The sequence below is a fragment of the Sorex fumeus genome, unplaced genomic scaffold, assembly GCF_029834395.1.
Source record: "Sorex fumeus unplaced genomic scaffold, SorFum_2.1 ptg000014l, whole genome shotgun sequence".
NCBI classification, from domain to species: domain Eukaryota; kingdom Metazoa; phylum Chordata; class Mammalia; order Eulipotyphla; family Soricidae; genus Sorex; species Sorex fumeus.
In genome coordinates, this window is record NW_026606071.1 from 43,068,037 (window position 1) to 43,081,261 (window position 13,225).

Here is a 13,225-nt window from a genome sequence, read left to right on the forward strand (position 1 = left end):
TTAAAAAATAATAATAAAAGAAAAGAATTCTAAACCACACAGCTGGACATAAAAACAGTGATCAAAAATGATATAAACTTAATTTTACTTAAGATAGGTGGTTCAAATCTAATAGCATAATTATAATCATATGGTTAATTTGAAAAACTATGAAGTATTAAAGTCCTGGTAATTTCTTAATTTACCCATCAATTTTCTTTTTATAATTGTTGAATTGAGGAATTGGTCCAGTTTTCATTCTGTTCTGCTTCTACCTGGCCATTTTTCCCCAAAACATGTCTGGCAAGATGGACAAAAAGGTTAGGTTTTTCTCCCCTCTCGTTCTCACAACATGAATATTCGACAGGAGCCAAATGCTCAAGAAAACCTAGTGCCTGCAGACACTCCAATAAATGACACCGGACCTCCAAACTAAAATGGAGACGCCTGAGGTAAGGTATCAAAGACAGGGCCCAAGACAGGAACTCGCCAGCTGGTTTCCTCTGATGTCTGATCACATTAACTCCTGGCTCCATGGAACTTCGACTCTAGGAAGTGGGAAGGGGACACAGTCACAGTAATAATTGCCTGCAGCAAACATTTGCTTTGGGAAGGGAGGAAAGTTACCTACCACGCTTAACAACAGCATTCAATGCTCCAAGAGAGTCTAATCAAACAGTGAGTCTAATCAACATGGTGCCAGGGATGGGGCTAGAGAGATAGTCCAGTAGTTAGGGCATTTGCCTTGCTTGCGGCCGACCTGGGTTCGGTCCCTGGCATCCCAGACGATCCCCTGAGCACTGCCAGGAGTAATACCTGCGCCCAGAGGCAGTAGTAACCCCTGAGCATCGCTGACTGTGGCCCCCAAAACCAAAATAAGCAAATATGGTACCGGGGAGAGAATATAGGGGTCACAGCACTGCCTTGCATGTGACTGACCCATTTTCAATCCCCAACACTGCAAATAGTCCCCTGAATGACCAGCGTCACAAGTAACTCCTGAACAAAACAAACGCCAATACACTAGATATACATTAAAACATATTTGAAATGAAATCTCTTAAGTAACTAAGTTCTTGAAACATAAAAGATAATTATATCAATGCCCCTCTCGGAGAGCCCGGCAAGCTACCAAGAGTATTGGATATGCCAGACACAGTAACAACAAAGTCTCCAATGGAGACGTTACTGGGCCCGCTCGAGCAAATCGACGATCAACGGGAGGGCCTTTACCTTTTTACCTATTATTATAGCTATTGATCTATATTAGACTATTTTTGTAATGAAACAATGATCTCTAGGGAGCTCAAAATCTTAACAGTTTGTAGAAAATCTGATCATATATGTCCTTTATATTCTATTAAAAGGCAGCAAAGAATTGGCTGAGATAGCAGCTTCCAAGACACCAAAAACACTAAGGCCTAAACTATCTTCAGTTATTTTATTTTATTCCAATCCTGGAAAAAAAAATAAATTCAGGACATTAAAAAAATCAGATACGTTGTATCTGTACTGAAATGACAGTATTATTAAAGGGTATCCAAACACCTAACATTATGTATAAGCTTTAAGCTAGTGATAATTTTGAATTCATATATAATTTTAAAAGTTAAACAGGAAGCAAAAGTACTGCTATATACTTTACAGTTTGTACTTTATACTTTACAGTTAAAAGCAGGGATCATTACAACAGAGTGTTCAGCCTGTCAGTAGAGAAACAAATGCAACGAACATATTGCAACAAGTTTTTCTAATGGCATTAAAGCACTGCGAACAAATATTGTCTATGGAGTTATAATAACATCTTGAAGCAGTTATTTCAACATGTGGGGTAGTCATATACAATATAATACAGACATGTAAAAATGATAAATATTTCATGCTAAACAAGTTTAATTCTTGCTAATTAACAAAGAATCCCTTTAAAGTTATTTTTGGCATGGTGCTGAAGGCGTAGTACAGTAACTGGATACCAGGCGTTGCTCATTCCCAGGTGCTCACCGGAGACTCACATCTGCAGCAGATGCCTGGTTAAAATGTAGGCTTACTCATGTACTCCTCCAGTGTCTGAAAGCAAAGGAGAAATTTACCATGATTTGCCTTGAAACTGGCACGCATCTTTAGCAGACAGTAAAATCTTCTTTCATTTTTTGGTCATTGATTAAAATATCATTTTGAAACAGGATAGGTGGGTGGATATCTTTGCATTCTTTCTGTTTTCCCTTCTGTGTGGTACCAGGGATGGAGCCCAGGGCCCCACACAGGGAAAGCATACACTTCATCAACCAGGCACATCCCAGCTGCGCCTGTGTGTTCAAATCAATAGTGCTTCAGAGTTTTGAGTCTGATTTGCAGGGACCTCAATATGGAGGCATAATTTTTAACTAAGTCGAAAATAAAACAACCTGTTTGATTCTAAAAAGAATGGCTGATGGTCAAAATCTGGAAAAAACCTGAGTGCCCGAGAACAGATGACTGGTTAAAGAAGCTTTGGTACATTTACACAATGGAGTACTATGTAGCTATTAGAAAAGACAAAGTCATGAAATTTACGTACAAGTGGTACTACATGGAAAGTATCATGTTAAGCGGAATGACTCAGAAAGAAAGGGATAGACATAGAAAGATTGCATTCATCTGGGGAACATAAAGTAACAAAATAGAAAATTAACACCCAAGAATGGCCGAGATTAGTACCAGGAATTTTACTCCATGGCTTGGAGGACAGCCACACATGCTAGGGGAAAAGGCAGCTCAGATAGAGAAGGGAACACCAAATAAGGGTGTTGGGAGGACCCTCCCAGGATGGGAGAAGTATGCTGAAAGCAGACTATAGACCAAACATGATTGCCACTCAATGCCTCTTTTGCGAACCACAACACCCAAAAGGAGAGAGAAAACAAAAGGGAATGCCCTGCCACAGAGGCAGGGTGGGATGGGGGGGATGGGGGTGGGAGGGATACTGGGATTGGTGGTGGTGGAAAATGGGCACTGGTGGAGGGATAGGTATTTTATCATTGTACAATTGAAACCCACGCACAAAAATGTGTAAGTCTACAACTGTACCTCATGGTGTCTCACTAATAAAAATTAAAAAGAAAAAAAAAAGAATGGCTGATGGGGACACGCAACAGCTCCACATCATCACTGTCCACTTTTGTTAAGTGTGTCTGCTAGCAGGATTCCCAGGGCCACCTGAGGCACACCTATTAGAGTGGGACTCTTTTGTCATGCTGATTGCCACGGCAGAAAGGATAAACAAATCACTCAACCTAAAAATGTGCGCCAAATATTTTGAAGAGATTACACAGTATAAAACTATGTTTTATGGACTAAGGGTGTATCTCAGTGGTAGAGGGAGAGGAGAGGGGAGTAGAGGAAAGAAGAGGGGAGAAGTGGGGAAAAGACAGGAAGGAGGGATGGAGGGTGGAAAGAAGAAGGGAAATGGGAAGGAGGGAAAGAGGGAGAAGAAGGAAAAATGGGAGGAAAGGGAGGAAGGAGGGAAGGGGAAGGATGGGAGGGAGGAAGGAAGGAAGGAAGGAAGGAAGGAAGGAAGGAAGTGTGGGAGGGAGGGAGGAAGGAAAAAAGGGTGGGAGGGAGGGAGGGAGAAAAGAAGGTGGGGTAAGAAGGGAAAAGAGAAGGGAAGAAACTAAAAATAAATATAAAAATAAAACATAACTAAGCTTTTTCACTGCTTATCAAGTGTTCTAACATGCCATGGTCATAATATCCCCCCAACACTGTTTTAAATATTCCAATGACAGGCAGATTAACAGTTCCAAGTCCTCTGCAGCCCTGGCAGGGCATGGCCCAGTGAAAGGGCTTATCACTGCAGTGGCTTCAGATATACTGGCATAGCTGCACCCAACAGCTGAATCTACTTAAACAATGCACTGATTCTCCTCTCTAAGCTGCAGTTACTCCCGTTTCCATGAACACCACTGAACTTTTCTTGAGCACAGTGCACGCGATGACCTTTGGCTGCATTATGGTTTAACTTAGATCTTAACACGCATTGGAGAATGCGGTGCTGAGGTACACCTACCCACTTTTCAGGTTTCTACACACATGCATCTGATGTACCTATCCGATTGCCTCAGCTAATGAGGTCCCAACTGACCCTCCTTCCTCAACCTGCTATCAAGATCTGGTTGCTCCCATTGGTGACGCCAGGAACCAAAAGCCCAGCAGATCATGATCAATCCCTCCCGTGAAGTGTTGCATCTGCCTTCTAGTTACTTGGCACCACTTGTCCACAGGTCAGAGTCCTGGCCCTCAGAAAAAAATGCCCCCCAAAGTCAACCCAAGTCAATTAAGTCATTTCTTTCTTATGAAATTCACCGCTCACCTCATTCGGTATAGTTGGAGGACGTTTGGGGCCCTTGGGTATTTGAGATTGTATCTTCTTACTAAGTATGGGTTGGCAGCTGTTCTAATCTAAGAAAATCTAATGAGGTGGGGTGCAAAGGAATGTCTGGGGAATTTATGGAGCTTTTTGGGTTGTACTAAAGATGAAAACAATGTCAAAAGTACCTCCTTAGGGGCTGGAGAGACAGCACAGCGGGTAGGGCGTTTGCCTTGCACGCAGCCAACCCAGGTTCAATTCCCAGCATCCCATATGGTCCCCTGAGCACCGCCAGGAGTAACTCCTGAGTGCAGAGCCAGAGCCAGGAGTAACCCCCGTGCATTGCCAGGTGTGACCCAAAAAGCAAAAAAAGGAAAAAAAAGTACCTCCTTAACCTTGAGTGATTACAAATATATGCTCTGGTCAAAAGGATAATCAACAAGAACAACAAAAACATGAATTTTTTCATAGTGCGCTAATATAACTTGCATCTGTTCATTCCAAACTTCCCTAACCAGCTATGCTGAGCCAACCAGACACTCAAGGTCAGTTTCTCAGCCAGTCCACAAACGTTCACTGCCTTTCTCTAAAGTACCAGAATCCCGGAGATGGCTGATAACAGCTCTATCTGGCAGGTGTTGTTCAATCAATGAGGGGGTTTTCGGGGGACAGTTGTGACACTGCCTCTCACCAGGGCAACACCAGGGCTAAATGAATGGACGTTCGCCTGAGACCGACCCATTAAGACCTCTCACTCAACCACAAAGACATGGACTGCTAATTAGTGTTTAATCGCGCAAGAGCGTTTTCTCAAAACACCTGCTTCCAGATTGAAAGGGAACCAGAGGCCCCGTACACAGCGAGCTCTTTAAGGCAGCCTCCTAAGGGGGCGCTGGGGAGTGGGAGGCCATCAAAACCACCAGGTGTGTCTTGGCCCCAATTCAAGGAGCTTTAATTACTGAAATTCCGAAGGCCCTGCCGGAAAGCCTATTTAGCCTGCAAGAAGAATCCGCAGGTAAAGGTCCTGAGGAGAGAATTAAATTAACCCTGCAGCATACGGGGCAGTGGGGAACTAATTCCTACAGTGTTTGAGGAACTAGGTAGTTTTAAGAAAAGAACTAAGTAGTCCAGCCCTTTAAGCTCTCTATCCCCAGTCCCCAGCATATGGGGCGGGGGGGGGGGGGGGGGGGAAGAACAGGAGAATCAGGGGGTTGGGGAGGGAGGACACTTGGGACCATACCCAGTGGTGCTCCGGGCTAACCCCCGGAGATGCTCAGGGATCCATATTCAGTGCTGGGAACTGAACTGGGGTCAGCCCGATGCAAGCAAGCGCCTTATCTCCATCGCTCCGTCCCCCACACTCTAATACATTTGAAGAACGGTGGAACTTCCAAACCACACATCTCTCAAGGACCTTATAAAAAATCCCCCAGGCTGTGGCATTTGGGGACCAAGCCCAGCAAACACCATAGAGTCTCCATGAGTGTTTCAAGATGAAGACGCTTCAAAGAATGAAGACCCTGGTGTATGCAGAGCCTCACAGATGCGCAAGCTGAGAACTGGCTACTAGGTGACCCAGGGAAAGAAATCAAAGACCAAACACCAAAGGGTTCACAAAGGTGCCGGCCCACACCTGGAGCTGTATTACTGACTTATAGCTGCCTGTTGGCAAGCAGCAAGAAATGGCTTTCATGTTAGTGTCTAGAAGACACTGTGGGTTTTAGCTCTTGGCATGGACCGCGGATGCACGCTTGGCCTGAGACCCAAAGGTCCCTAGGTCAAGGCTCTTTCTCCCTTCTCAAGAGGAATAAAGAACTGGTGGGGGTAAGCTCCCTTCTGGGCACAGGGGCATGTCTGGGTCACACTACCAGAAAAACCCACACCCCTATATTTTCTGTAAAGTCAAACTCTGACCAAATGGAAGCTTCCGGGCTCCTCTAGACCCTGGCCTGTGAGTCACAGTGTCTCCGGTTGATTTATGCAAAAGGGTGTATATATACCATCTCCATAGGTGGTTTAAATTTTTTAATTAAAATGATAAATGCCAGCTTCGGTAATAAAACTCCAATATTCCTGGCGCATGAAAATAATGATCGCCTACCCTTCCCCTTTCCCAGGGTGGCACGGATATTTTAATGAAAGCCTTTTTATGCCTCTCATAAAATGGCTCTTAAAAAGAACTGTATTGAGCCTTTGATAGCCTTTTGCCAGTGAGTCTTCCTCGCTCAAAAGCTCAGACAAATGTGGAGAGCAGAGATAAGAGCCAGGCTCGCGAGGAAGTATGCACCTGGAGAGAAAGCATATGGTAAGGCACTTGCCTGCATGCAGCTACGCTTAGTTCAGTCCCCAGCCCAGCACATGGTCCCCCAAGTCCCCCCCCACGAAGGACCACAGAACCAGGAGTCTCCCCCTACTCCCCCCAAAACGACAAGAAATCAAAGGCATGAGCTTACTTGTACTTTTGCTCACCTCCAAAGAACGTAATGATACCTCCTTACCTTACACCCTACGTGATAATTAAATAAGCTCACACACATGCATTCATTTGGAACTGCAGCCAGCATGAAAGGCTCAGGAAGGGGAGATCAATACTCCACAGCCATTATCCTCATCTTCAGCATTATCCTCCTCATCATCATTACCCTCAGAGAGCGAGCAAGCACTGACCTCTTGCAGCATATCCGAGTCCTCGATGGCTTTGACGGCCGACTTCTTGGACGTTTCCTGAACTTCTCCACCCATTATAAACTCGTCCAGGATAAAATAAGCTTTCTCGAAATTAAAGATAATATCTAACTCACAGACCTGGTAGGACAAAAGAAAAAACACAAGGGTTTGGATAAACATGCAGGAGTACCAGGGAACGCGCTTGAGTCTCAAGCTCTTGCCGCAGTTACACCCTTGTTGGCATTTCAAAGATGAAAATATCAGGTGGTGTTTACAAATATTACAAATGGCAAAAGGAGACCCAGCGAACCCCGGGCCTTGAAGAAAATGAATACTGCCTTTGGTCACAACCTGCCTTTGACCACAGCAGAGCACGTCCTATGAGGATATTCCTTGTCACAAGAAATGTGTGAGTCGGTGGAGAAATGAGGTGAATCACTTCCCCACCCACACAACGTGTACTGAGCCCCCTTCCACCCCAGGTCACCCCCTACTTCCTCACTGCACACAGTGCTTCCTTTCTCTTCCTCTCTGCTCTGTAGATCTTGGTGTTTATATTTAGGAGTCAGAACTCACTCTTGAAAACCCCAATGGTACTAACTGTGCTCAGCTATGGCACAAACCAGTGACTTTCCAACTTCAGAGTGCATCCAGGTGGCCTGGCAACTCATGAAAGCATGCACTATCCCTAGGTGTTATTCTCCTATGATGATACTTTATATTCCACAAATGGGTGCAGTCATTCTATATCTGTCCCTCTCTTTCAGACTCATTTCACTTAGCATGACACTCTCCATGTTGATCCACTTCTATGCAAATTCCATGACTTCATCTTTTCTAACAGCTGCATAGTATTCCATCGGGTAGATATACCAAAGTCGCTTTAATCAGTCATCTGTTCTCGGGCATTCAGGTTTTTTTCCATAGTCTGGCTATTGTAAATAATACTGCAATAAACATACAAGCGCAGATGTCATTTCTACTGTGCTATTTTGCATCTCTGGGATACATTCCCAGAAGTGGTATGACGTGGTCAAACGGGAGCTCAATTTCTATATTTTTGAGAAAAAATAGAGGGGGTAGGAAAGGGTGGGAATGGCAGGTGGGATACTGGGAACATTGGTGTGGAGAATGGGCACTGGTGGAGGGATGGGTACTCGATCTTTGTAAGACTGAAACATAATCACAGAAGTTTATAAGTCTGTAACTGTACCTTCTTGTGATTCATTAAAATAAAAAAAATAAAAATAAAAAAACACCTACGGCTGGGTCCCCACCCCTGAGTTTCTGGCTCATGGTGGGAGGTTATGCCCAGGAGTCTGGTCTGGGACCATGCACGGAGAAGCAATGTCAGGGGCTAACACCTAGTCTGAAAAATGTGACTGTTGATGCGTCCTAATCCAGGAGAAAGCTCCTTTTCCGGTTCTTAACCAGAACACAGCCATTGCTATCCCTTTCCCGCCAAGAGCTACTTTCTCTTCGCAGATGCTCCAGAAGGGCCGCTGGTGGCAAGTTTTCTGTCTTCAGCCACTTCTACCCGCGGGCAGCCGTGGGGACCTTCCCACCAAGCTCACTCTGAAAGCTCTCTTCTCCTTCTTTGGCAAGGCCATTGGCTGCCTGTTCTCCTCCCCCATCTTTGCAGATCCCTCTGAGCAATGAACACACACACACACACACACACACACACACACACACACACACACACACGGTCCCCTGATTTTGTCTGGTGAAGAGGTATTGACAGGGTGCTCGGAATATCCATCAGCCAAAATGGACATCTCTGCTGCCTGTGACTTCCATAGCAGGGTTCCCTCAGGACTCCTCAGAGAGTCTCTTCCCTGTATCTGTACGTCCTCTGGAGTCTAGACCAGCTCCCCTCCACTGGGGGTACTCAAGCCCCCAGGATAGTCCAAGGGGCCACAGGTGAAAGAAAACTGTGTATGTGAGGGGCCAGAGCATGAGGCTAGAGGCCAACTAGGAGGTTAGGGATTGGGGGGGGTGGGGATTCACAGGAAGCAAACGAGGTCAGAAGGGGCCACAGTCAGAGAAAGGTGGTGAAACACTATTCACACTAGCTCGCCACTGACCCTCTCTCCAATGCTGTGGTTTAACAATCCTAATTGTTGCACCGTGAAATCCCTCTGGGGTGCTAATCTAGAGACTCCCCAACTTATTTGCCCAGTCACCCCCTTTTCAGAAAAAGTAAGCACTCCTCATCACCCCCTGGCAAACTACCTCATTTACACAAAGAGAAAGCATACCCGCCCCCTCCCCCAATCCTGCCTCTCCTCCCCTCCCTCAATAATTCTCACATACTCCCCTTTCCCGGCCGTGGCTCTGTCCACCTTAGGGAACAGTGTGCTGGGACAATATTTGACTGCTCATCTCTGCCTGGAGACTCCCCACAGAGTCACATAAACCACACTCACCTGAAGCCAGACCCACTTGGCCACTTCCGTTGCCATTTTACTTTGTCTCTGTGGCCTCCATTCTTCGACCCACTCCATTCTCCAGTTCTCTTTTTTCTTCCCTCCTCTGCCTCCTTCCTTGGTCCCATCCCTCTTTATTTTATCCCCAGTGCCCATAATTCCATCACAGAAATAAACCCCTGAAATTCCTCACATCTCCATGTTCACTGTGCAGACATACTTTTCTTGCTTCTTGAACTTTTTTTTCCACTTGTGACCCCTTTCACCCCAGAAATCTAAGATTGGCAAGTGTTGCCAGAAAACACCTCCAATTCATTACATATCACTGGTGAGTTAATTTTTGGTGACTGCACTTGCTGAAGCCTTCCACTAGCAACATAATCTTTGAGCTCGACACTCAGTTATGTGACCCCTCTGGAGTTATGAAATAGAGTTTAAGAACCTAGGGCTGAGGGAAGGAGTGATAATACAGTGAGTAGGGCAATTGTCTTGCACACCGCCGACCTGAGTTCAATCCCTGGCACCCCATATGGTCCCCTGAGCACTGCCAGGAGTGATTTCTGAGTGCAGAGCCAGGAGTAAGCCCTGAGCATCGCTGGGTGTGCACACACACACACACACACATCCCTACCCCCCTCCCAGAAAAGAATCTTGGGCTTATGTTATTGCTGGGACCCTCGTCTGGGTGGCATCTATGCCAGTATTCATTGACACTTGGCTATGTCACTGATCCTGTTCTTCTCCTGCCTAAGGTATTGCCATCAGGACAAGTTTTCCTTTCTCGGAGTGGTAGGCATGAATCTTTATACCCCAACTCAGGCCCTGCACTCTGGCTTTCACTGGCTGCAACTCACCCCTGGCCGCACCTGCACATTCCTCAAACTCATTGTGTTCTGTCATATCTCGGCCCTCTCCACATTCCAGAAACTGCTGGAATATTCCACAAGAGTTCTTTCCTTTACTCCACTGGGGAAATCAAGTTCATTTTTTCAAGGCCAAGTTCAACATCCAGAGGAACAAAGATTCCTCATTCAGATGTGGCACCACTTCCTCTCTCTGTTCTCCCTTCCCTGGAACGTGCATAAACATACCTTATGTATCAGTGACCCTCTCCCTCCCAGCCCCACCATGAACTCAAGCACACCCCGTGACTTAGCCACCACTATATCCTGGTATCGAGTACATAGAAGGGTGCAATAAAGATCTGCAGGATAAATGAATGAGTCAGCACCAGAAAAGCATGTTTCTATCTGCTGGGGACTGATGGCTTCCCAGAGCAACGATTCTCTGATCCTACTAAATTCTATATAAAATAAATCCCAATATTTTAGCCAATTGCTCCATAAATTCAGGATTTAAGTCAATAAACTTACAGACATGACAAGGAAAATGGTTTATGCTGACAGATCCAATTGAATCTATAAGAATATAAATGAATCTGTACAATACCACTATAATAGACAGCTTGGATAAACTCCTCTAACTCATCTGCAAAAGTTATAGTTTCTTTATTCATTACAAAATCACTTTAGAAGGATGGGAGATGCATGCTGAAAGTAGACTATAGACTGAACATGATCGCCACTCAATGCCTCTTTTGCAAATCACAGCACCCAATAGGAAAGAGAGAACAAAAGGGAATGCCCTGCCACAGAGGCAAGATGGGATGGGGCAAATGGGGGGTGGGAGGGATACTGGGATCCGTGGTGGTAGAGAATGGGCACTGGTGGAGGGATGGGTACTCAATCATTGTACAACAGAAACCCAAGCACAAAAATTTGTAAGTCTACAACTGTACCTCATGGTATTTCACTACATGGAAAGTATCATGTTAAGCGGAATGACTCAGAAAGAAAGGGATAGACATAGAAAGATTGCATTCATCTGGGGAACATAAAGTAACAAAATAGGAGACCAACACCCAAGAATGGCCGAGATTAGTACCAGGAATTTTACTCCATGGCTTGGAGGCCAACCACACATGCTAGGGGAAAAGGGAGCTCAGATAGAGAAGGGAGCACCAAATAAAGGTTTTGGGAGGATCCTCTCAGGATGGGAGAAACATGCTGAAAGTAGACTATAGACCAAACATGATTGTCACCCATTGCCTCTTTTGCAAACCACAACACCCAATAAGAGAGAGAGAACAAAAGGGAATGCCCTGCCACAGAGGCAGGGTGGAATGGGGGGATGGAGGGGTGGGAGGGATACTGGGATCCGTGGTGGTGGGAAATGGGCACTGGTGGAGGGATGGGTATTTGATCATGGTATAGCTGAAACCCAAGCACAAAAATGTGTAAGTCTGCAACTGTACCTCATGGTGTCTCACTAATAAAAAAATAAATAAATAAAATTAAAAAATAAAAAAATAAAAATAAGACACTAAAAAAATAATTAAAAATTTTAAAAAAATAAAAGTACTCCACCAAAAAGGAAAAATCACTTTAGAACACAAGAGTTGCATCTCTTTTCCCTCTTCCCTTGAGATCTTTCTCCAGTTAGACATGAAAGCACATGCACACGTTTCTCTATATACATGTATACATTATCTGCACGTGTGACTAATTTAGATGACTCCGTTCACTGGGACATGATCTATTACCTAGAACTCTGCCAAACATTTGAGTTCCCTCTGGAGTGTAACTATCAGAAATTGGATGGCACCATGAAAGGAGAACCCTTTCCTCTACTTCTAGAGCATTCCCATTCCAGACATTTTAATTTGTGCTCGGCAGAACTGAGCTCCCCAGGTAAAAAGATGGCGCCATCGAAGGTAGTACGGGGGAAGAGTACAGCAGAGTAGGGATAATATTTGGTACAAATCAGAGGAAAGAAAAGAGCCACCCACAATAGACAGATGTCTTGCAAATGTCTCAGGTAATCACCAATATAGAAAAAAAAAGTCAAGAAATAATTCATAGACAAGGCAAGAAATAGAATAGGCCAATAAATCCTTAAGAGGTCTAGAGCTTCACTACAAATCAGGAAAATACAAAGTAATGTTCATCTAACAACTGAAAGGATATCATACCCACTGCAAGTACATATAAATAGGTTCTCTCATTGTTGATGAAATATATACATTTTATAGGTCATTTTACAGTACTAAGTTGTAGTACCTATCATTTATATTTTTAAAGTAAAAATCCACTGACTAATTTCACAAGAAATCTCTCCCTAAGATATAAAGCTAGTACATAACAATATGTTATTGTATATATATATATAATCGATTTGCTCGAGTGGGCACCAGTAATGTCTCACAACAAATTGTGAGACTTGTTGTTACTGTTTTTGGCATACTGAATACCAGGCTTTGCCGTGCGGGTGAGATACTCTTGGTAGCTTGCCAGGTTCTCCAAAAGGGCAGAGAAATCAAACCCGGGTTAGCCATGTCGGCCGTGTGCAAGGCAAATGCCTTACCCGCTGTGCCATCGCTCCAGCCCTACACGTGAAGATTATGGCTACATAAATTGCAATAAAGGTTGGAAACAATTCAAAGTTTATCCATACGTCAACTGTTTAAATAATGCATGACAATCCCCCATCCCCCATCCCATCAACATTATATATCATGAGGATTCTATACAGAAGTTGGAAATAATAAAGTAGATTCCATGGAGAGATAAGGAAAGAGCTCCTATGTCAGACTGGCAAGGAAAGAAATTAAAAACTGCAGAGTGGGGCTGGAGAGATAGCACAGCGGGTAGGGCGTTTGCCTTGCATGCGGCAGACCTGGGTTCAATTCCCAGCATCCCATAGGGTCCCCTGAGCACCGCCAGGAGTAACTCCTGAGTGCTGGGTG

General features: G+C 44.6%; 1 protein-coding gene across 1 annotated transcript in view; it reads right to left on the minus strand.

Annotated features, from left to right (window-relative positions):
• Window positions 1-1,599: 1,599 nt before the first annotated feature.
• Window positions 1,600-13,225, minus strand: part of AP1S3 (adaptor related protein complex 1 subunit sigma 3) — a 97,524-nt gene continuing 85,898 nt past the window's right edge. The window contains exons 4-5 of the mRNA XM_056111872.1: window positions 6,992-7,129; window positions 1,600-2,046 (exon numbers count right to left, since the gene is read on the minus strand). Of these exons, the coding sequence (XP_055967847.1) occupies window positions 2,011-2,046; window positions 6,992-7,129 (174 nt within the window). The 3' untranslated portion in view covers window positions 1,600-2,010. The remainder of the gene's footprint in view (window positions 2,047-6,991; window positions 7,130-13,225) is intronic.